The sequence below is a fragment of the Cavia porcellus genome, unplaced genomic scaffold (assembly GCF_034190915.1).
Source record: "Cavia porcellus strain 051 isolate PalLab524CR breed Dunkin Hartley unplaced genomic scaffold, mCavPor4.1 scaffold_28, whole genome shotgun sequence".
Taxonomy (NCBI): Eukaryota; Metazoa; Chordata; class Mammalia; order Rodentia; family Caviidae; genus Cavia; species Cavia porcellus.
This window is the reverse complement of record NW_026947511.1, coordinates 18,023,219-18,048,600: the sequence shown is the minus strand read 5'-3', so window position 1 is coordinate 18,048,600 and position 25,382 is coordinate 18,023,219. Positions and strand designations below refer to the sequence as shown.

The following is a 25,382-nucleotide window of genomic DNA, read 5'->3' as shown; positions in this document are numbered from 1 at the left end:
AGGATTGAACTTGTGACCTCGCATTTGCCAGGCAAGCCCTGTGCTGCTTGAAATAAACACCACATATTTATGAATAGCTGATGACTTTTATTTATTATGCAAATACCTATTAGCACCAAACTTTAGAGACTACCTCTTTTGGATCTGGGCTTATAAACACCAGGCCTAGAATCTGGGAAAGACTGACTTGTAAGTTGGTTTACAAGAGAGTTTCCAAAGTTTAAAAAAGTAAACCCAGTCAGTTGTGCTATCTTTATTATTTATATATACATGACCAGATATGTAAAAGTAGCTGTTTTTAATATTCAAAGTGCTATATTTGCATACCACATCTTAGAATGTAATATCATGCTTTCTAAGCATCATATTAATGTAATTTATATTTTTGACCTTAGTTACAGTGAACCTAAACTATTAGAGATGGAGCATATATATCTTATTTTTAGTCCATTTTTGTATGCATTTAAAAATACATTTTATTTTTGTTATTTTGCATCATTAAAATAGCTTTTAAAACTTATGTGCTGCAATAATCCTTATCATCTGTTATTTTAACTAACTTTTCAGAGTTAAAAAAAAACAGCTGGGTGTATTTGAGGAAAGAAGTAAGAAGTAGTGATCTCAGGATGGACAAGAGTTGATTTGGGGAATACAGTATGATAGTTGAGCTACTGTAAGGCCTGCTTGAAGTTAGTACCAGATTGAGTATGAATATGAGTCAAGATAACATATTTTTTGACTTGAGATAAAAATCGATATATAATAGATATTTTTAATGTTTAGCTGATACTAGCCTCAGGGTTGCAAAAAAATCCATTATCAAACGCCTAATTGTGACTCTTGTCTTTTTATTTTGTGGTTATCGTTCCTGCAAAGGTAGACTCCAGAGAATCGTCTTACAGTTTTTTATTTATCCTGAATATTGAGCTCCAACTGGGACCCATTGGTAACCTAACATGATTGGCAGATTTTAGTGTTTATTCATCATATGTGTATTTAATATTTAATGTATACTTAATGGTTAAGAAATGAGTTCCAAACAATGCAGCTCGATGAAGGCTTGATGAAGGCCAGAGAAGTGCCTTACACAGTAATTAGGTACTGAATGCCTAGGATTTCATTTTGGGCAGAGTAGAGGACTATTTTAACCTCCATTTATGGAACTAGTACTGACACTGTACTAAGCCCTTTGCATTGTAGTGTCTCATTTAGTCTTCATGTTAACCCTTCAGTAGTTTCTATAATTATCTCTATTTTACATATAAATGAGGCATATAAAAATACTAGTGACCTGACTAACAAATGGTGGAGCTGAGAACTGAACTTTTTTCCTCAGCTTTCAACACAAGAGTTTTTAAACTCTTACTATTTTGGTTAAGATTCTTTGGGTGCAAGTTATAGTGACAGACCTGTGCTTCATTAATCAGAAAGGAAGACTTTATTAGTATAAGGATACAGGAATGTCTTATAAGATCACTTGAGTCCAAGATAAGATCGGAACTAGAAGCCAAACCCTATCAAGAGTCCAAAGATATAACTTTCTATATATTTATTATATATCTATATGTTTATTAACCCTTCCTGCCTTTATGTGCTAGTCCCACCAAAGAAATCTTGCTTTTCATGAAGGGTTTTATATGTTATGGGATATGTTAGTGACCCAGACCCAGGTTATATGTGAGTCTCAGTTCTAAATGATGACTGGCCACGTTTGTACTGGATGCCAGCTTTAGTGACTGACCAAGACAGACGAGATTTCATAGTATGACAGTAACTAAAAGGAAGCAGCTTCGAGGCTCTGGATGGCTCTTTAGCTGGGTAGACAGTAACATTCTCTCTAATCAAGTTTTTTTAAAAACAACTTTGTCTACGATATGAAGCACGTTTTTACATTGACGCTCAGTGTGAGTAAGATTGAGACAGCCCTCCAACAGTGCTCAATCTTGTATTTTCTCTCTTCAAAAAAATTTTGGTTATTGCCCCTTGAGTTGAATCCATAGTCTACTTGTGACTTAAAAATGGAAAAGTACTGCTTTATTCTAACCCTAGAGGGGCCTATCTGAAAAGGTGTTTGTTATCCAGTCTGGCATTTCCTTATGAGGCTGTCTTATAGTAAAATGTCTTTGATCATTTAAATGAATGAATCTCAAGATTGGCCTACTTTAAAGTAAGCTTTATTATATGAAAAGAACTGTAGCATTCTCAGAGTGAATTAATATTCAGATTTAAATACAGATGACGACCTATAACGAAGATCAGTAACAATCATAATGTTCAGATCATGCCTCATTTTCCTGTATGCTTTTTTCAAAAGTACTTGTGACAAGCTGGTAGATGCACAACATTAATTCTCTGTATCTCTAAAACAGATTTGGTGGTTTTTGTAACTTAGAAGAAAGGATTCAAATGAGAATCTCAAATTCTTAATTTTCACTTAAAATTCAAATCGTATTCAAACTCCAAGAACAACAATCCTTACAAGGCCATAATTTATTATTTTACTTCTGAAAACTGATAAATAGGAATTATTTAGAAACTCCAGTTATATAAAACATATTAGAAAACCTGATAGTAAAACAAAGAAAAACAAATTTGACTAGTCAGAATAAATGTAAAGCTTTCATTTTTACAAAACCATGATACTTAGTCTTACTTACTATAGAAATGACTCAGTTTATTACAGTGTAAGCAAGGCCAAGTCCAAAGTTTCACTGTGGCAGCAGGAATGGGAAGGACAACCATTTATTCAGCAAATGTTTATTATATTCCTACCATAAATAGAATTTGCATTTGTGATTTCCTCCTCTTCAAGAGGGAAAAGGAGAAAGCGAAATGTTATATTCAACTTTAGCTTATGGCATATCATAAAGAAGCATTTTATTGTGTTTTAATCACTACCAACTTGACAGATGGAAAATAACTTTACACTGAGATATAACAGTGGGTTCTTGACTGTCTTTATACTTTTATACATCTTCATCTGAATAGGAATTTTAGAGTCTTGTTTTTTAATTAATGATAGTTTGTGAATGACAAGTATCCACTGTGTTTGATCTCCAGTCTTTTTTTGGTACTTGGAATACAGGTCTTGTTGCTGAAATTCCTGTACAGCTATAGAAGAATATGGATGTTTCCTTTTTGCTCATGTTGATTGGAGATGGTGGAGAATCTAGAGGGAACTGTCCTGTGCTGCTGCTTCTCATCCTGTGGTTGTTTTCTAAGGCACAGACTGGATGGGTTCTAGCTCCTTTATCAGAGTGTTGCCACTTATCTCATTACCTTGTATTGTCTGCCATGTTCTGTCTGTGCTTAGACATTTTGTGTTCTTTTATTCTCTTGATGATGTCTGTCAGAAGCATGAAGAGGTCCTTCTTATAAGTCAGTACTGGTCTTGGACTGCACTTCATTTGTTGTCATATTTGGGCTCACCATCTGCATAGTCAAAACCCTCCTCTACCTATAAGGGTTAAAACTTAGCTTTTTATCTCAGATCCTTTGAAAGAAGAGATTTATGCCTCTTATATCTGAGGCCCTTAAAACTTCACAGGTCATAATTTCATTCAGAACTTTAAGATTATTTTACTCATGAAAGGGGAGAATTTCTTTTCTTCCCTCATTGCACTTGGATCCCTGCTTTCAAGCTCAAACTGTAAGAAGTTCATCTGTAGGATAATCAGGGCTTTTATAACATTGTATGTGAATCTCAATTTAAGTTTTCTGTGGGAAGATGTATGCAGAAAACCAAATGTTTGGGAAGTCCCCTGTGTTCTTAAAAGCAAGGTATTTGTTTTCTCTTTGAAACTAGTAAGACCAGAATATATATATTTGATAATGATAATCATTTAGATTGATTTATCATATCTTAACCTGTACTTCTGTTATATTATATGCTCTGTGAGAGAGACTTATTCCTGTTTATAATTTTAAATAAAGAGTAAGCTTTTAAAATACTTAGATTTCTTATTGAGGCATTGATGGCATAAGTTATATTCACATGAGGATGAATGTAATAGTTTTTGAAATAAGTGCATTTGTTTCCTTTTTAATGCCCATAGAAACTTTATACCTACTTTCTACCTTTTGTTTATGGTTGAATATGTTTAACTTACATCTTACAAGTTCCTCTGTAATATTTATACTTGTTATGAATTTGTTGCTCTTTTTTATGGTAGTTAATAATTGTTGACTCTAGATTTATTGTAATTTTTCTGTTTAAAGATAGCCTCATTTTGTTTTGCCCTGGCAGTTACTTGAGTAGTAATATATTTGGTTTTCACTAATTAAGATTTTTCTTCAATAACAGATTTATACCTAAAACTGGAAGATGTGACCCATAAATTTAATAGGCCTTGTATAATGGATGTAAAGATAGGGCGAAAAAGCTATGATCCTTTTGCCTCATCTGAGAAGATTCAGCAACAGGTCAGCAAGTACCCATTAATGGAAGAGATTGGATTCTTGGTGCTTGGCATGAGGGTAAGAGTGATTATCAGAATAATATACACATTTTTCTTTAAACGTTCTTCCCTTGAAAATTATGCATATGTTAGTATGAGTATATAAGGAGATAGTGTGTTTTAGAATTTATAATTCTTCAGTTTATAAACTTTATGAGGATGGGGATTTTTATGTCTTGTTCTCTAATAGGAGTATATCTTATCAGTGTCTAATTCTGGTGCATACTAGGGACTAATAAATGTATGACTGAATCTTAAGACTACAACTCTGGTAATTTTGTTTTGTTTTAAAGCAGCTTTAAATTCAAATGCAAAATAAGTATTAAAAGTAAAAACTATTATGATTTTCCCATAAGAAAAGTACCATTCATATATATTCAGTAATTTTTAAAATAGAAAACAAAAATTAATATATAGGTCATTGTTTTAAAATTTGTGATTTAAAACAATTTTTATGTGCTTACAAGTCTATGATTGGCATTTAATTTTTTTTAATTTTTAATGTGTACAAGTTTTGCATGTAAGTATACATTGTATAATGTTTATACCAGTGTAAACATATTTATCTCCTCAAACATTGTTTCTTTGTGGTGATCAAAATCTTTATTCTAGCTCTTTTGGAATATATATAGCATATTATCATTATGTGTGTTTACCCCACTGTACTTCTTTTATTTGTCTGCCTGCCTATCTATCCATCTATAACTTACTACTCGTTGGTAAGCCTTTAGATTGACAGTTTGAGCTGGCTCACGTAGTTCTTCCCGTAATCACACCCAGAATCTTTCGTGTGGCTGCAGTTACCTGAAGATTTGAAAGGGGCTTGCTGGCCCAGACTGTCTGGTAGTTGGTACTGACTGGCAGAGCTTTTTGTCCTTGTGGTGTTGAATTCTAGCTCAAGCTTTTTCATGTCACAGCACTGTATTCTGAGAGGCATAAGTAGGAGCGGCAAGCATGCTTGAACTGTTGGTTAGGAAGTTACTGGCCGTCATTTTGTGAATTCAGTGGTCTGTCACAGGGTCAGCCTGGATTGATAGGGCTGGGAAACAGGCTTCTCTTCTGATGGTGGACAAAGCGAAGTCACAGGAGAGTGACTGTGCACGCAAGGATGGGAAGGAAGAATGGTTAAGGCCATTTTACAGGCGGTGCCAAGGTCTCGATACATTGTGGGGGAAGAAAATCTCCTGTAAAGAAATGGTGTCTTTACCTGGGTAAGCGTAGTGGGTGGCCTTGAAATTCATCCTGTTACACAATATGGAATCTTGCTTTAGAGTTTTTAAATAGGGGAACCAATAGGAAATATTATAGATGATTATTATTGTGCTAATAACACATTATGATTATCAAGTTGAATTTGATATTTTAATTCTGATAAAACCAGAGAAATTGTTCCAGCAGTCATTCCATTTTAGAAAACTATAATTAAATGTGGGTATATAAGAAAGGGGAAAGGAGTAAAGATTGATTATAAAACAAGCAACAGGGATCCCACAGAAAACGGCTATTTCAGCCCCCACTGTTTACAGATCTCTGACTCTCACATTCCTTCTCACTTTCAGCAGATGGCTTTGCCTTCCACTTCAGAAAAAATAAAAACCATTAGACAAGGTTTGCCTTAATTTCCTGCCAACAGATACAGCACAGACCTTGCCTCTCCTGGCTGCGTGGGAGAATGTTCAGTCCTTTTGTCTAAACGTAGCCCTTTCCTTTGTCCTCTGGATCTGTGTTACTAAACAGCCGTATTAATTCTGTCTTGTCATTCCTGCTACCTTCAACTTCTACCTATATATTGACATTCTTGCTCATTTTTAAAAAAACAAAAAGGATCAACTCCTTCCTCCCCCCGCCACTATTCTGCTGTGCTCTTCAGCTGTAGATTTAACTGGTCTCCCATTCAGAACTAGACCATTTTCATTCCCTTATTTTCCGTTCAGAATTCAGCCCATTCCAGTCTGTTTTCTGTCCCATCATGCTACCAGATTGGTTCTTTTCTGTGGTCTTTAATGACACCTACATGTCACTTAAGTCCAAGTAGCATTTTTTATATTCATCAAATTTTACTTTGAAAAACCTCTACACTGACCAGATCTTTCTTGAGACAATTTTTCTTGTGTCTGTGACTTCCCACCACCCACCCTGCTTTTTTCCTAAGGATATTTTACAATCTTTACTAGCTCATTTCTTTCTGTTCATTCTTAAAATGTTACTTTTTGGTTCCATTTTAATGCTGCTTCTCTTTTCTATTTCTTCCTATTTTGTGTTTCTGTTCTCATTGGTTTACTGTCTGTGACACAGTTTCCAAGTGTGTGTGTTCATCCTCTGCCTTTTCTTTGATCTTCTGAACTGTGTATTTCAGTCTGTTAGACATTGTATTTTAGTGATCTTCAAAAACATCTTGAAAGCAGTCCAGGCAAAATGGATACATCCGTTTCACAAAGCAGTAATCTTGGTACTCACATGGAATCTCTTTTATTCCCTATCTCTGTAAATGGTATTATCATACATCCAGTTTTGCAAAGTAGAAACCTGTTGCCACTGTTCCCTCTCAGAGCTGTCATCTGTTTTATTGATCTTGATTTCTGAACATTTGGGTCTCATTTTCACTGTTACCTTGTTAGACTTTTTTCACTTGTGTTCAGTTTGGTCTTTTGTAGTCTATTACAAATACTGGAAAATATATATCTAATCATGATATTCACTTATTTAAAAGCTCTTCAGTGGGTTTCCATTGCTTTTAGGATACATATTAGGATAAGAAAGGCACTGCATGATTTAGCTCTGCTGGGATGTGTTTCTTCCCTAGAAAAACAGAAATTTGTTTTTATTTCAAATATCTTTACTGAGACATAATTTACTTACCATTCACTTCACTCATAATACAGTTAAGGGTTGAGAGTATACAGCATTGCAGGAGTAGTTACCCAGTATGTACAAGGCCCAGGTTAAGCCTCATTGCCACCCCACATACTCACATGAGGCGGCCAAGGTAGATGATAAGAAACAGTTCACTCTGATATCAATGGATTCTACATCCATGGATTTAGCCAACTGTGACTCATTCCTATTGGCTTGAACCACTTCTGATACTGTTTAGGTGCCTTATACCACTTCCCAGAATTTCATTGAATACAATAATGGAAATAAAGGGATTGTTTAGCAGGCCAGAGGTCATCATATTATGCTTCCTTAACACAGCTGATTTGTGGCTCTAAATGTATATTATATGTACCAGCAATGGGTACTTTCCATGTTAAAATTTAGGGAATTAATTACTGATAAAATATTTATAAATACAAATAGATTTCTTTTAATGAAATAAATTTGTTGATTATAATATTTTTAAAAATCTGTATGAATAGTATTTATATTTGACCAGTAATGATTCAGATTCAAGTAACTAACTAGATTTAATTCCTTCATAGGCCGTTTATTTTATTAGTAAGACTAATAAAAGTGATTAGATCTGTTTGTACCCCAGTGGTATACATTCCCTGATGGGACAATATGCATGTACCATTGGTGGTTTAGGCTCTCAGGAATGTGTTGGAGATACTGAAAAGTATTAATGTTAGGTCTTCTTCAAGTTCTTACAGAATTCAGCAGTTAATATATTGGGTCCTGGAATTTTATTAGTTTTGTGAGGTTTTTTGTATTATTACTTTAGTTTCATTCCATGTTACAGAAATATTCAGGGGTTTTATATGTTTTGCCTTTTTTTTTTTGGTCTCTATGGAGTCCACGCTGGCCTCAAACTCAAGGCAATCTTCCTGCCTCAACCTCCCCACTGCTGGGCTTATACAGGCACGTGCCACTACACACAACCTTTTATATCTTTTTGGTTCAGTTTTAATAATTTATGTACAGTATGTGTAAAAATACATTCGTTTATTCAGAATTTTCCACTTTTTTGAACATAGGTTTTTTTGTTTTGTTTTTGGTACTGGGTATGGAACTCTCAACTGCGCACTTGCCAGGCAGGTGCTTAAACCATTGAGCTGAATTCCGAACCAAGTACAGGTTTTTGAAGTAGTTACTATAATCTGGATTTTGGTGAAGTCTATTGTGACTGCCTTTTTCATTTCTAGTTGCATTGATTTGTGTCTTTGATTTTGTTTGTGGCAAGACGACTAAAAGTTTGCCCTTCTTATTTTAAAGAACCACCTATTCAATTCACTGATACTTTTTTTTAATTCTTTCACTAATTTGTATTTTTTTGTTGTTTCTTTTAATTTCTGCTCTGATATTTATAGTTTCCTTCCTTTTACTAGTTTTGAATTTGTATTGTTCTTGTTTTTCTAAAACCTTGAGGTGCATCATTAGGTTAATTTTTATTTTATCTTAAAGAGGATAAAACCAAGGATAATAAAACAGAATAAAACCAATCAAAACAAACCTGTATGATACAGGACTTCAAAACGTTATGAAATCAACAATAGTTACAGTAACGCATTTTGTTGTCTTCAAAATATCTGCAGATACCTTCAGATATAGTAAAAGTCAAGCAGAACAGAATAGAATGCAAAGAATAAAAACAAAACAGTGCAGTGAAGGACTTCAAAGTAAGCCAATAGTAAATCTGAAAGTGTTACCGTAATATATCTAGTTGTCTTTCAAATAGCTGCTCATGCCATCGGATTTAATGTAATCAAACAAAACAAAAGAGAATAAAACCCAACCCAACAAAACAATGAAAATTATATAGGACTTCAAAACAAGACCATAAGGAATCAACAGTGGCTACAACCCTCAGAAGGAGATCCACCCACTCCCCCGCGGATACCATACTGCCTACTGCTATCCTCTGAACAGATGATTAGACCACTGACCCTAGACCTGCAAGGTCAGTGAAACATCAAAGCACTGCAGGCATCCAATTACATTTCACCTCAATAGCTATCATCACAGCCTGTGTTTCTCCAGATGAGCTGGTCACTTACCAGGGAGCAGGGGGAGATAGTGCTTCTTGTTTGCCAGCCCATGCGCTGGAAAGAGCTGGGGTCTAGCTGTTCCCAGTTGGGCGGTGGCACATGCATGGTGCTGGTTCCTAGATGGGGCTTGCTTCCTGGTGTAGCCTTGCTGGTTCTCCCCGCAGTTTTAAATGGCACTGAATCATGGGGAAAGATTTGGGTCTGGTTGTCCCCAGTCTGGTGGTGACCTGTGCATGGCACTGGTTGCAGACAGGGCTTGCCTTCTGATGTCCATCAGATTATTTATTTGAAGGGTGTTATTCTGGTGCTCTGTGTTTTTCTGAGAGCTCTAAACCTCTTTCTTAGGACTACTATCGTTGTGTCCCATAGGTTCTGGTGTGTTGTACTGGCATGTTGTACAAGCATTATTGATTCTAGAAACTGATTTCTTCTGTGACTCTTTGATTATTAAAGCATGTATTGTTTAATCTCCATTCATCTGCATAATTTCTATGATCCCTTTTTTCCATCAGCTTCTAGTTTTATTGCACTTTGATCTGAAAACATGCAAGTGATAATTTCAATTATTTTGCATTTGTGCGTACTTTGTGGACTAGAATGTGGATTATTTTGGAAAAGATTCCATGTGCTGCTGAGAAGACCATTCCATTGTTAGGTAGAACACTATAGATAAATATTAAGACCATTAATTTAAAACCATGGTTGAACTCTGATATTTTTTGTTTAGTTGATCTATTTGTGGCAGTATATGTTTATCTGATCTTTTATGTCCAGTAGTGTTTATTTTATAGAATTTTATGTGGTGGTGTTTGATGCCTGTGTATTCATATTTGTTATGTCTTCTTGTTGAATTAATCCCTTAATCAATATGTACTGACCTTCTTTGAATGTTCTGATCAGTTTTGGTTTAAAGTCTAGTTTGTTTGAAAATGGGATAGCTGCTGCTTGCTTTTTGGCTCCTGTTGCATGGAATATTATTTTTATTTCTTTGATTTTTAGTTTGTTAATTTCTTTTTTGATTAAATATATTTAATATATATAGCATATAACTGAATTTTGTTTTTTGATCCAATCTACCAATCTGTGTCATTTTGTTGGAGGGTTGAAGCAGTTCACATGGAGAATTATTATTGAAAGATATTAACTTATTTTTGTTATTGCATTACTTCTATATTACTGATTTCCCACCTCACGACTGCCTGCTTGCAAGGCAGGCGCTTATGCCTTTTCCCTTTTTTCATGCTTTCTGCTTATCTGCTTAAACCTGCTTGGTGTATTCATTTCCTTAGACTTTTTGCCAGTCTTAGCTTTGTTGTCTTTCTAAAATATCTTTGAAAATTTTTTTGGAGTTCTGGTTTTGGTGATCATAAATTTCTTATAGTGCCCTTCCTCATGCAATTGTCTTATTTTTCCATAAATTGAAAGATACTTTTATAGGATATATTAGTCTTAGTTGAAAGTTATTTTCTTTTAAAGCTTGAAATACTTCACTCTAAGCTCTTCTGACCTTTAAGGTCTGTGTAGAGAAATCTGCTGTAATTCTATAGAATTTCCTTTTATAAGTGATTTTTTTTGTTTCTGTTTAACAGCTTTTAAGATTTTGTCCATATGTTGGACTTCTGGGGATTTGAGTATGATTAGTGGTGGTGCAGTCTGTTTCTAATTGTGGCTGTTTTGAATTCTGCATCTTACTTGTATGTTAAATTCTTTTTCCTGTACTTGGAAAGTTTTCTGCTATTATTTCTGTAAATAGATTCTTTTTTTGTATACCATTCATATTGCTTCCTGGTTTTTCATTAATTCCTGTTAACTTTAGATCAGACTTTGTGTCATATAGCAAATTGGAGATGCATTTTCCATGTTTTTTTGTTGTTTTTAAGGTAAGTCTGAGTACATGCTTACCTACATCAGCCCAGTCTTTTGGTTCTGATAGTGTTTTCTCATTGATCATTTCTGCTGTCAATACTTTCAATAGAACTTTGAATTTCATTTGTGCTGGTCTCTAATTCTTTGCTAAATTGATTGTTTATGTTTTGCTTTGTTTATTAGCTCAGCTAGCTTTTTATTAGTGTCATGTGTAAATTCACTGACCACTTTATGAACTTTGTTGCCTGGTTATGTCATTGTTGAGTTTGTAGAGTGTCTCATTGAATTTTTTTTTTTTTGGTCTCTTTATCATTTCATGAAATCCAACTATTTGACCTTTGTTTTCCTCCCTGTTATTGCCTCATGGATTATCTTTGGGGAACTGGGAAATTTGTGGAGGTATTTGTTGCTTTGTATTCTCATATATCTCTTGCTCATTTGTTTGTTTATTGTGCTAAGAGTTGGGGTCTGTTATAGTGGAAAGACTTTGTTGCTGGTAAGAGCTCTTTAGTTAGTGTCTGCTTTCCTGTGATGCACTAGGGGTGTGGCTAACTATAGGCCTTTGCCTCTCTTCCAAATCCGATCACCTCTTCTAGGTGTGGTATATAATTGGCCCAGCAACCATTTCCCCAGAAATGAACCATAGCATTATTGATGACACACAGACAACCCAAATATTGGTGTACAGTAAAAGCCAGTTAGTGGCAAGACCATCACTGTGGCAGTAGCATTGAAATCAGCTACAATAACAGAGTCAGAGAACTGGTTATTGACATACCATAAGGATGAATGAAAGATACCACTCTGAATTATGGCAGGTGCTTCAGTGGATTTCTTCTCCAGCTCCAGCCTGGTATATAGAAGGAGTCACTTTGAGAGTAAAACCCCATGCTGTCTTTGCAGTTTACAATAACCTTCGGCTTTTCTAGGGGTGAATGCTGCTGGCCTGGCTCATTGTTTCTCCTTGGAGTTGCCAATCCTTTGTGGGCTTCGCAAATGCTACTTTAGGGGTTCGCTTCTTTGGGACCCAGAGTTTGTTTTCCAGACTGCTTTGTTCTTTTCTTTGCATTATACTCTGTTTTTCCAGCTTCTCTGTACTTTCTAGTTTTCCTGTTAGTTCCCCTCAATTTGTGGAGATCTACTTGTTTTTTCTTTACCACGTTGTCTTCCACGTGTCCCCATACCAGGTCCTAGAGAGGTTGTATTTTGTTGCTAGTCTTTACTCACTATTAAGCTGGGAGATTTTTGTTCATTGCATTGATACTAACATGAACAGACTTTTTTCCCTTGTCACTGTTTCCTAGGCAATACAACATGAAACGTTTTTATAGTATTTACAGTTCATTAAATACTGTAAGTTTTCTAGAGAGATTTTAAAGGATAACAGGTGTATTGCATATGTACCTAAGTTATATGCAGATACATGCCATTTTCTAGAATGGACTTGAGTATCCTTGCATTTTTGTATCTAAGGTCTAAGGACTTTAGAGTTTGTCCTCTATGGTATTGAGGGAGAACTGTGTACAATTTATTAGTTTTGTCTACTCATATTGTTGGGTAACAATCACTACATACTGTTTTTCTCTCTACTTAAGACTTAGCCTAGCACCTTTGCACTGAGTACTCTCTCTACCCATTTTTTTGAGTTAAAGTCTTTCTGAGTTACCCAGACTGGGCTTGAACTTTTATAAGCTAGTCAGCATCCATGCCCGGGTTCACATTCACCTTTTTTTTTTTTTTTTAACTCAGTCTTTCAAAAATCTTTGCATCTACAAGCACTTTCATCCTTCATATTCCCATCCCTACCCAGACTTTACCATGGATTTCTCTTCTGAACATCTTGTGTAAATGGAATCATACATTGCTATATGTGGTGTTTCATGACTGGCTTCTTTAGTCAGCTTAATAATTTCAAAGTTTATCTATATTGTAGCATTCATCACCCATTTTGTTTTTTTGATTGCTGAATAATATTCTGTTATGAATGTATCATGTTTTATTCAGCCATTCACTGGTGCAGTTTGGGTTGTTTCCCGTTTTGGCTGTTATAAATAAGGTTATTATGAATATCTGTGTATAACTTTGAAAGGAAATGAATTTTTTTTTTATTTTTTGGTAGATTTCTAAGTGAGAAATTTGTATATCCTGTGGTTACATTATGTTTAACTTTTTACGAAGCTGCTAAAGTGTTTTTCAAAAATTGTTGTACCATTTTATATTCTACTGGAAATATATAGATGTTCCAATTCCTGTATACATATACCACAGTGTCTTGATTAATGTATCTTTGGAGGAAGTTTTGAATTGTAGATTCTCTAACTTTATTCTTCTCTTTGATAGTACTCAAGTTTAGGTCTGTAGATCAAATTGATTCACCTGTTTGTGCGGATGTAGCTCACTGGTAGATCTATGCTTAGCTAAAGTGAGACCCTGAATTTAGTCTCTAACACTACAAAATTATAACTGGTTTACTATAGAGTTTTTATAGCTTTTTCTGTATAGTAATGACAGTTTATAATTACACATTGTGCACTTACATGGTAGAAGTGTGAAATGACAAATGAAAGTGACAGTGTGAATACAGAGTTAATTATATGATTCTTGAACATTAAAACTAAGGATGAACCATGAGGCTTAATAGGAGTCATTTTTTTTAAATGAAAAAAGAACAAAGACAATGATAGAAAATTTCAAAACATAATAGGAGATTAATTAACTGGTGCTGTATTGTGTATTGTTATCTTCAAAGTAGTTGCTCAGATTACAAGATTTGGCATAAAAAATGGTCAAACAATTAAAGCACAAACTGTTCTTTTTGATAAACTAACAGATTAGTGATATAGTTATCTGTCAAAAGCCAGATGTGGTGGCACACACCTGTAATCCCAACACTTGACAGTTTGAGGCAGGAGAATCGTTCCAAGTTCAAGACCATCCTGGGCCGCAAAATGAGACCCAAGGCCAGCCTGAACTGCATAGCGAGACTCTGTCTCAAAAAGAACAAAAAATAAAATAAAAATTTTTTAACCCGTCATATATATGTGTACATGTATGTGTGTGTGTGTGTGTGTGTGTGTGTGTGTATATGTTACGTGTATTTTCCCCCTTCTTTCTTTTTTCCTTCATCCCAGTTCTTTCCTTTTGAGCAGTTTCTTCCCCTTTCACTTTCACAGTATCATACATTTTGGATCCTATTTGCTCTTTCAGAATCCCTTTTTTCTTTTGCTATATAGTACATGTTTTCAGGGCAGGAGAACAACTTTTTTTTTTTTATCGGTACCGGGGATCGAACTCACAACTGCCTGCTTGCAAGGCAGGTGCTTATGCCGCTGAGCTAAATCCCCAGCCCAAGAGAACAACTTTTGAGAAAATCTTTTCATTCTGGTTTTTGCTAAGTAGAAATAAACAGAAAAAGAGCATGTTAACAGGCTGAAACTGTTTCACTTTTAGTCTATATGTCCATCCTTGCCCCTGATTAAAGCTGTGTTACCATGCACTGAATTGCCATACATTACTCATTCTAAAATGGTTCAGTATTTGGTCACATGATAGAGTTAACCATTCCTTTCTAATGTTACTTTGATTTTTTTCCTGGTTATTTTCTGGGTGAACTTTTTTTCCCTTTTTCCTCTTCTCTTTTCTTTTCTTTGTCTTTTAGGAGGTTAAGGCCTTGCTGTGTTGCTATGTTGCCCAGGCTGGCCTTAAACTCCTGTGCTCAAGTGATTGCCTTGCCTCAGCCTCTAGAGTAGGTGACTCTATAGAGATGTACCGTCATGCCCTGGTCTTTCTGTGAACTTTGGAATTAGCTCAGATGGCTATAACATTGTAGATGATTTTATTATAGTATCATTATAGTTGTAGGTTAACTTGAATAGAACTGATGTGTTTCATGATATTGTCTCTTGAAGAACATGGGTGTGTCTTAGAAATGTTGTTTTTATTGTTTGGGGTTTTTTGGTACTGGGAATCAAACTCACAACCTCACACTTGCCAGGCAGGCACTTAAACTGCTGAGCTAAATCCCCAGCCATCTTAGAAATGTTTTCATATGTAGGTCTTTTACATCTTAATTCTTCTTTTGTTTCATTTGTAAATAGGGTCTTTTCTTATATTACATCTTATATATATGATCATATATGATATATTATGGTTATTTTCTGCTTATTTATGCTTAACTATCACTACCAATTTTATTCATTGTATTTCAGTTGATTTTCCAGTATACAACTATTATGTACCAAAAATAGGGCTTTTTTGTTATTTCCAAATGATTATATTATCTAATATCTTTTTCTCATTTATTTACATTTGATAGTAATTCTGAACAGTATTAAATAATAAAGGTATTGTACTTTCCATGAAGTCTTTCTATATTTTAAAAGAAATGCTTTTTTATTTATCCTTCAAGTTAATTTTTGGTGGATTGAAATAAATATTTTTATTATATTGGAAATATTTCTCCTTATAAAGAATTATCCTCAATAGAGATCCTAAATTTTTAAATACTTTTCAACATTCATTGATATAAATATTTTTTTCTTCTCAAGTCTAGTAGAATGAATTATGTCAGTAGGTTTCATCTTTAATTATCTTTGCATTGCTGGGTTAAAACCTACGTGTTTGAGAAGTATTTTTGTTTTTAATGTTCACTGAATTTTTTTTTGGCAGGTTTATCATGTTCATTCTGATAGTTATGAGACACAAAACCAGCACTTTGGAAGAAGCTTAACAAAAGAAACTATAAAGGATGGTAAATACTTAAAAATTAATGCTTTTATTATCACAATGTTGAAATAATTCTAAAATTGCTTTAATTCTCCTTTTAAATAGTGATTCAATTCATAGTAAACATTTTTGGGGGAAATGAAGCTTAGATTCACAGAATTGGATTAATCATAATTGTTACTTTATAACAACAAAACCATGGGATCACAAATGTCCTTTTTTTACATTTTTATTAATTTCTTATAAATATGGGTGTTAGTTAGCTTTCTGTGACTGAAAAAATTTCTGAGATGATCAATTCAAAAGGGGATGTTCATTTTTGTTCACAGTTTATCTATAGTGACGTGGCCTTCTTGTTTTGAGGCCTGTTGCAGCATCATACATCATGGCAATAGTGACTGGGGAAGAAAAGTTCACTTCATGATGATCAGGAAGCAAAGAGAGAAGGAGCGAGAGCTGGGATCCCAATATTCCCTTTAAGGGCAGAGCCATAGTGATCTAGACCTGGAAGATTTTTCACTGTCTCCCACCAAGCATGCCTACGACACGCCCCTTAGAAGACAACAGATCTAAACTATAGAAGCACCCTTTTTAAAGATATTAAACATCTGAGGACAAATCTTTTAGCTCAACACTGAAACTAAGGTTGTCATTAAAATTTATGTTTTAGGTAGATTATGTGTCATAGAATACTGAAACTGCTTGTTATATAGAAGACATTATAGTGTATCAGTCATGTTGCATGTAATGCATTTTTTGAGACTTCTTATGTACTTTAGAGCTATATAAGCTTCTAGGTGTACCAAGGAACATTAAATGGTATAAAACAGGGCTAATTAAAGTTGGTTACATACATGCTTCTGAATATTGATAGTCAACAGTACAAAAGCAAATATAACCTGTATCTCTGGAATAGTTTACTTTTGTCTCTTCTAATGTAGAGAAGAGTTTATGTGTAATACAGAGTGAAGAATTTTTATTTTTAGAAGAATTTTTATTTTATGTATAGAAGATGGACATCCAGTGTGAACTTAACAACAGGATAGTGTTCAATTGGCTATTTTAAGAATATTTACTTGGGCTGCAGTTTGGTACTATCTAAATACATTTCTTCTATACAAGAGAGGGTGGACACATTAATTATAAAAGTAAAAATCAAATGGTATATACCTATAAATTTCCAAATATGATAAAGTTTTAACATACAGTTTTAAAAGTGGTTAGAATATTTAAAAATCAGAATTTTGAGTATAACGTGTCAACCTAGAGAAGTGTTAGTCCCAGAAAAACATGCTTCACTTTTATGAAAAACAAATCAGTATTATTGAGAAAAAGAAGAATTAGTAGAATTATGGTTTAATACTTGGTTGTGGGCTATGACACTATTAAAAATAGTTATTTGATTTTGGATTTTAAATTAGCTCTTAAATGTGATTGTAAGAAGCAGGTAGTTTTGTTATAAAATCCATCACAATAGCAAATAAAACAAAATTTGGAATTACATTTAACTATATTTCTAGCCTACCTGTAATAAATTTCTGTTTGAATAAGAAACATTGCTATTGTTTAAATGTTTTCTAATACGAAATCTTCACCAAAAATTAGGTTGTGGTCTAAGTTTTTATATCTACCTATAGTAGAATTCTATGACTAATAAGTATTCAGATAATTGTAAGGGATAATGGGAAGAATTTGTAGAATTTTATCTACTTTGAGTTTTCTTTCAAGTAGTGATACTTCATAATTTGATTCTAATCCTAATACATTTTATTTTATAGGCATCTCCAAGTTTTTTCATAATGGGTTCAGCTTAAGAAAAGATGCTATTGCTGCCAGTATTGAGAAGATTGAGAAAATTCTGCAATGGTTTGAAAGCCAGAAGCAACTTAACTTTTATGCAAGTTCTTTACTATTTGTTTATGAAGGTTCATCTCAGCCAACCACTACAAAATCAAATGATAGAACTTTGGCAGAAAAATTCTTGTCCAAAGGACAACTGTCAGACACAGAAGTACTGGAGTACAATAATAACTTTCATATGTTAAGTTCCACAGTGAATGGAAAAATAGAGTCTTCAGTAGGCAAGAACTTATCCAAGATGTATGCGCGTCACAGAAAAATGTATTCAAAGAAGCATCACAGTCAGACTTCACTGAAAGTTGAAAATATGGAGCAAGACAATGGATGGAAAAGCATGTCACAAGAACATTTAAATGGAAATGTACTTTCCCAACTGGAAAAAGTTTTCTGCCATCTTCCTACTGGTTGCCAAGAGATTGCAGAAGTAGAAGTGCGAATGATAGATTTTGCTCATGTATTTCCTAGCAACACGATAGATGAGGGATATGTTTATGGTTTAAAGAATTTAATTACTGTACTTCGAAATATTTTAGACAGTTGAATCTTTTGCTGCAGTCTTTTAAAGAACGAGCCAGTTGTACTGAAGAGCAGTAGTCATTGTCTGCATCTGTAATGCTGTGTAAAAACTTTGTATTGTGAGTCGATGTTTTATTTGTCTTTATACTTTTGGTAGAAAGATTATCTTTTTTATACTCTTACTCAGGAATACTAATTTGTTCATTAGAAAACTATGAAGAATAAAGAAACAGGAACGTTAAGCAGGGACTGTGGTGGTACATGGCTTCAACATCTGTTTGGCTTAAGCAAAATACAAATCATTATTCAGTTATAAGAGTTTATTTAGCTTTTTGTAGCCAATTTATCATGAAATCTCTGTCCACCCAACCTTGACAATGAGCCATATGTTACCTATTACATTATTAAACACCTTGAAAAATCTAGAAAGCACAGGTTAATGTCCTTAGTATTGGTATGTATGAAGTTATAAAACTGGAGAAAAATCCTACTTCAGAAATAAGTACTGTTTAGGTTTTATATTAAAAGTTCAGACCAGCATATCAAAGGTGCTTCTTAGTGAAATGGTTTAGAATTGTGGCATTCCAAAAGCAGATTTCCCTTTAGTTTCCATTTATCTGTTTCTTTCAAAATACTGTGTGAAAAATATAATTGAAATCAGCAACAACAACAACAACAACAAATGCCTTGCTGTTAAGGGCACTGATATTCTTAACAGGGTCAGAAGAAGAGAGGAAATTATTTTCTTTTAAGTTCTTTATGGCAAAATTGGAATTGATGCTCATTACATTGTGAGAAGTGTCATAACCATGTAACACCTTTTTCTCAGAGGCTTCAAGAAGGTGGATGATTGTTGTTTTATTTTTCCTTTAAGTAATTTTTGAAGGCTTTCCTTTTAAAATTTATATATCTATATGTCTCTTGTCAAGCAGTAGTATAAATATTTGTTGTAAAAAATAGTATTTTTCCAAATTTAGTTAAACAGTGAAAGATGGCATCGAGTTGTATAAATGTTAATGAAAATACTAAGCACGTCATACAGTGTTTGGTGCATTATCTGTATCCATACTTGTACTTCACAGTTATTTTATATCTTATTCAACAGAGAAATTGTAATTTAATTTCACTAGGGGCAGAAGCAATGTTACTTTTCCTGGAAAAATTAGATTTGAAAGTGTTTTATTTTACATATACTACCTTTTAAAATATTAACTATTTGACACTAAAAATATTAACTTTGAAATTGAATTTGCAAATACCTTTGATGTTAATGGTGTTATTACTTCCCCTCTGGTTTACTACATGATTAACATAAGTGGTTGAATAATTTTTCTATATTCATGTTTGGACTGGGAGGTGAGTCCAAACAAAAACAACAAAAGTGCTGTACAAATTTTGTGTTTACTAAATCTGTTAAACCGGAATAACTTTAAAAAATCCATGAGTCAGTGTAAAGTACTTTTCACAAGGACTTCATGGTTTTTCTCTGCAGCCCAAGTGAGTTTTGGCTATAGGGTTTTTGTTCATTTTTTTGTCAGAATCAACTTCAAATTATAATTAATAGAAAAAAAATTTTAAGTTTTATGTTTTTTCTTACAATATAGACCTTTGTTGTTGTTGTTGTTGTTGTTGTTTCAATAATGGTTCAATAGTAGTCAGATAATAAGTACTATGTTGAATGTTAAGGCTTTTTCTTAATAAAGTGTTATCAGATCCTTTGCTCAATAAAGTCTGAATCAGCTGTTGCAGATTTTCTTCATCTGTATTTGGAAATATAGTATTGTAAAATCTGTGTCTTACCTTTTTGATACAATAGATCATGTTTTGTTTTTAAGAAAATAAAAAGTGCTTTTATCTTTGTTTTTCAGGGAAATGATTAACATTTAATTCTTTTTGTTTACATTTTTTAATCACTGTTATCCAATGCCCATTTTACCTTACTTTGTAAGTAAGCTTTCATGTAATGTAGTAAGTATCTATTATGTATCTGTGTGTGACTATTTTATTATCTAGTCCTGTCTTTTAAGATTACCGTGAAATTTGCCACTGTGGGGATGAATGATCACTATTCAGCAATCATATTTAAACATGTAAATGTTTAAGAAATAAGCAAAGTAAGGTTATAGTTTGAAGCAGTAAGATTATTAGTCTCCCCCCCAAACATGAGTTAATAATTTTGTGTGTTTCTTATGGAATGCACTCATAAAAAGGACTTTTAAGAAACTGTGGATGTGAATATATTTCTCAAATAAAATTTAAACTGTAAAATAGTTTTATAATAAAGTATTTACATTAATATTTTAATATGAATGAAAGTTGCATAGATTCAAATAAATTAAAGTCAATGATAAATGATAATATTTTATCTAAATAGTTTTTCAAAAAAACTTACAAACATGTATATTAAATGGATGTACCATGGATCTTGTGGTATTTCAAATCAGTATTCATAATTCTTTGTGTGTTTGGAAAACTCATACTACTTTGCCTCTTTACACTACAGTTTGCTACTCTGAGACTCTGTTCAACTGAATAAGAACTTTTGTTCTGAATATTGAGTGTAATTTAGTATTTTATGATTTCAAGATGATCTTTATGTCATATCTTTAAGTTTACCAAATTTAATGACATTTGAAAAAATCAGTTTCCAGAGTTCTTTAAGTTTTCTTCTTTCATGGAACTAAAAACATGTTCATTTTTAGGATTTGGGATATTGTGAGATGAAAGAAGACTAGAATATTGGAAGATTCCATTGTGAAATTGCAGAGATTTTGTCCACTATTTTAAAGTATTGTCATCATTTAGCATTATTTTCTCTTAGAATTTGATTTTTAAAAATTGATTCGCTTTAAAAATTGTTTACAATGCTTTGTAATTATCTTCCTCATCCAGTGCCTTTGACCTTGGTTTGGTAATTTGTAACTTCAGTTATCCTTTCTTGTACTTTCTATAATGTTCGCGTAGCCCAGGAGACTTTGTCTTTTTAAAAATTGTCTCTTTGCTTATCTGAAGAGGCGGCAGTTACCTAGTGTTAGGGAAACAAGTAGCACTGCCCTTGGAGGCTGGCTTCTTAGTTCATTCAGAGCACTTATGGACATACACCAGGTGCCAAGCACTGTTAGCCGCCTCTCCTCCAAGTATTGAATTAGGATGAAGGAACTAATATCAGTGTGATAGAGAGGTTAGAAGTAATGTTTTTCTGGATCATAACCTTCATTTGATTCTTGAATTCGGATGGTAGTTACAGATTACATGAAAAAGCCTTAATTTTTCTTACTGATAAAGGTACGTTTATTTATCTGCCCATTTGTTATGGTGTTTAATGTAACATAACTGTGAAAAACATTCCATTACATATTCACAAGCGGATATTTTAGGCCTCAATTTTACCTTCAAATAACCTGATATTTTAAGTATGGCAATGTGAAATTAGTTTTTGACTCACAGATATAGCTTAAAATGTTTGTTGATATTTTAGGAAGGTTGGAGGCACCATCTTTTGTTATTAAATTGTTACGGAATATTGATAGCATCTAAGAGGAAATACTGTTCATACAATTAAATTAGTATATGCTTTCAATTTTAATTTTAAATTTTGTTATTGAGGTTAAATTTTGGCCTGGTGTTCACATACAGTATAAACAATTATGAGGTTGAACAGTCTTTATGATGTACAATGCACCTGCATATAAATAAAAATGGTGTGCACAAAGACACTTTACATGGGAATTGTACTGGAAGATTAATGAAAGCATGTGAAATTGCACCTAAAATTATGTTATTAGTGACAATGTGCAGTGATACTTTTTTTTGTTTTGTATTCCATGAATGAATGTATTTAGTCACAGTTATTTTGGTTTAAGTGTCTCATGTCTTTAGTTTTTTTTTCTTAGTGTGTTTGTAATTTGTACTATTGATGGATATTCTTGGACTGCAGGGGTTATTGTCAATGTGTAATTTGTGTTTTATAGAATCATCTAATGTGGTATACCAATTTTTATAAGTAATATTTAGATAATTCCAATAACTGTATATTTGACAACCCATTAAAATGTTTTTCATTGGAGCTTTTTTTCCCATTAATTGTAAGATGCTAGCACACTTGTGGTAACTTGAAAAATAACTCATTCAACAAATATTTGTGATTCAGGTACCAGAAATTAGGGAAATCATTAAGGATTCAAAGATAATTAAGCTGCATGTTTGTGGGAAGAAACATGAATCTCAGCAATGAAGTTATAGCTATTTTGAATATTTTTTCTGCCATCAGCTAAAAACTTTGGAGTTAGCCTAGTAAGAAAAGTAAATGTATAGGAAAAACAAGTTGACTTGGCTGTGAAGATATATAAATTTTAAACTTCAGTATGTAAGATATTTTTGCGTGAATGAAACTGTGAATTGGTTGCCTAATCAGTGACCAAGTCAGTCTTTTCACTTTTTAAAGATGACAATGTCAGACAGTCTCTACTATGCACAGTCTTTGGCTTTGGTAATTTTAAAAGGGTGAATAAGATTCAGTACCTCATTTCTCAAGATACATACTGTCTGGTACAGAGGAAAGTTCATGTCAGTGCGATATAAAGTGTTACTGGGGTTGTGACTGACACACTGATAAGTAAAATTATGAGAGGGAAGTCACTTCGCATAACATGAACAGTGATTCATTACATTGCAGCAATTTTAGGTCAGTGCTCAAAATACATTCCTTCTTTATTCCTACTTCTGAATGTACACTGTAGGACAGATCAATACTCTGTGAAGTATTTTTTTTTCTTCCTGGCTGTTTAACTGCTGAAAATAAACACACTGCTCTACTCAGTTTACAGCTGAGTATAAAGATGATGAGCTGAAATGACAGTAAAAATAATTTTAAGAGTGAAAATAATCACTTGGGGGATACTGATTAAGTAGGCCTAGATGGGGTCTACCATTTAAGTTGTAAGACTTGCAAAACATTCTTAAGTGTAGGAAGCACAGTAGAATTTGGACAGGACAACTCAGTAGAGACCCAGCCTGGCTATTTGAAAACAAGAGAGCTGGCAACAGAGAAATAAACAGGTTCAAAAGTGAGCAAAGGCAGCCAGCAATGATGGCTCAAGATAATGCTGGCCATTTTCAATTGGAAGAAAAGTTCATTAGCTAAGTTACATCCTCAGCCACTGCCTTCTGCAATACATTTTGGGAGGTATGTAATAATAAGCTTTTCATGTTGTATTTGTGCTATTTGCATTTTTCCCTATGTGAATAGTACTTTGTCAGTTGAAAACATTTTGTATATATACTGGGTACTTGTCACCTAAACATTTTAGAGATGTTGTGATGTAAGCGGTATGGTACAGTTGGTTAATATACCCTGAAAATGTTTGATTTGATGTCATAGCTATGTATTTCTAAGGAAAGTTAGGAAGGTCTTTAAAATTATTTTTCCAGTGCTGGGAGATCAAACCTAGGGCCTTGTATGTGCTAAACAAGTGCACTACCACTGAGCTACACCTCCAGCTCTTAAAATTGTATTTATTGGGGCTGGGGATTTAGCCCAGTGGCATAAATGCCTGCCTTACAAGCAAGCAGTCGTGAGTTCGATCCCTGGTACCGATAAAAAAAAAAGTTTAATAAAAAATTGTATTTATTACGTTAGCATACCTTGGCAAAGTATCTTGAAATGTTATAAAAAATATAGGTAAAGGATATAGCATTTATTTTGAAAATGAATTTGAATAGATTGAATTGGCCTGAATACTGACTTCAGTTGTTTATTCGAGTTTATTAAGAACATTCTGTGGTTTGACCTTTGCTAGATGCAAGTACATTCCTCTTGCAGTCTCCTGACTATGATAGAAAGCCTTAGTTGCGTCGTTTGCTTTCATAGAACAAGTTCAGAGAAACCGGAATGTGAAAGTGTCTGGACATTTGTTAGTATCTGGAGAATAACTCAACACATTTTAAAGATCATAAATTTAAGGTAAATTGACAATTTCTCAGTCTTGGATCCAATTCAAAGAACTTTCTCCTCCCAATTGTAAAGAAACTACTGCCATAACTTTTAGTTCTCAGGTCTTTTTTTTTCTATACTGTTTTTAACTAGTACATGTTTGCAGTGCATAATGATTACATTTACTGTGGGCAGTTGATACATGTATGTAATGCACAGTTTTTTCTTTCCATCTCCTATCCCTCTCTTCCCTCCCCACTTTCTCCAACTCTTGGGCCCCTTCACATTTGTAAAAGTTCTGTTTTCATAATTTTTTCTTTTATTCATCTTCTTTCTCTTTCTCCTCTTTCTCTTCCCTCCCATGTCTTGCTCCTTCATCCATTTGAATGAGAATATACATGGTACATATAGAAGAGAAACCACGTGATACTTAAGTTTGTGTGGCTTCATAATGTGGTTTCAGGTTATACCATTTACCTATGAATGCCTCAAGCTTATGACAGAGTAGTACCCCAATGTGTATAAATAAAATAGATTTTCTAGGTAACTTCCTGAAAAAGTTGAAGTTGTCATATTGTAGGCATACATGAATACCCATGTTTAAGGCAGCATAATTTGTAGTAGCTAAGTCTTGGTCTCTCCATTACTTTCTTGTCACAGAAGCACAATAGCCACCATCTACAACTTAAAGGAGGAAAGGTTTATTTTGGCTCCAGTTTGTAGAAGTTTCAGTCCCTAGTCTGCTGGCCCCAAGGATGAACAGCGTGAGTCATGAAAGGAGAAATAACTTCTAGCATGGCAGCAGGAAGCAGAAGAGAGAGATCAAAGGAGGAGCAGGGAAGAAATAGATTTAGGCCACACATTAGTGGCCCACCACTTATAACAGCAAATCAGCCATGGACTCCCATAATCTAATCACCTCCCAAAAGCCCCACCCACGAGCACATCAAGTTTTGGGGGAATATATAGATATTAACCATAACATTCAGCCCCTTGCCTGCAAAAGACTCCTGCATCTCTATGCAAAAAGTGTCTAGTCTGGGATTTGCCGAAGTCTTAAGAGCTGCAGCGTTGCAAGCACAAAGTTACTCTGAGATT

At 33.8% G+C, this 25,382-nt stretch overlaps 1 protein-coding gene across 2 annotated transcripts in view; it reads left to right on the top strand.

The window, feature by feature from the left end:
* Positions 1-22,418, top strand: part of Ipmk (inositol polyphosphate multikinase) — a 59,502-nt gene extending 37,084 nt beyond the window's left edge. For both annotated transcript variants that reach the window (XM_063239518.1, XM_063239519.1), the window contains 3 exons: positions 4,304-4,476; positions 15,920-16,001; positions 17,755-22,418. In XM_063239518.1, the coding sequence (XP_063095588.1) occupies positions 4,304-4,476; positions 15,920-16,001; positions 17,755-18,377 (878 nt within the window). In that variant the 3' untranslated portion in view covers positions 18,378-22,418. The remainder of the gene's footprint in view (positions 1-4,303; positions 4,477-15,919; positions 16,002-17,754) is intronic.
* The last annotated feature ends 2,964 nt before the right edge of the window (positions 22,419-25,382 follow it).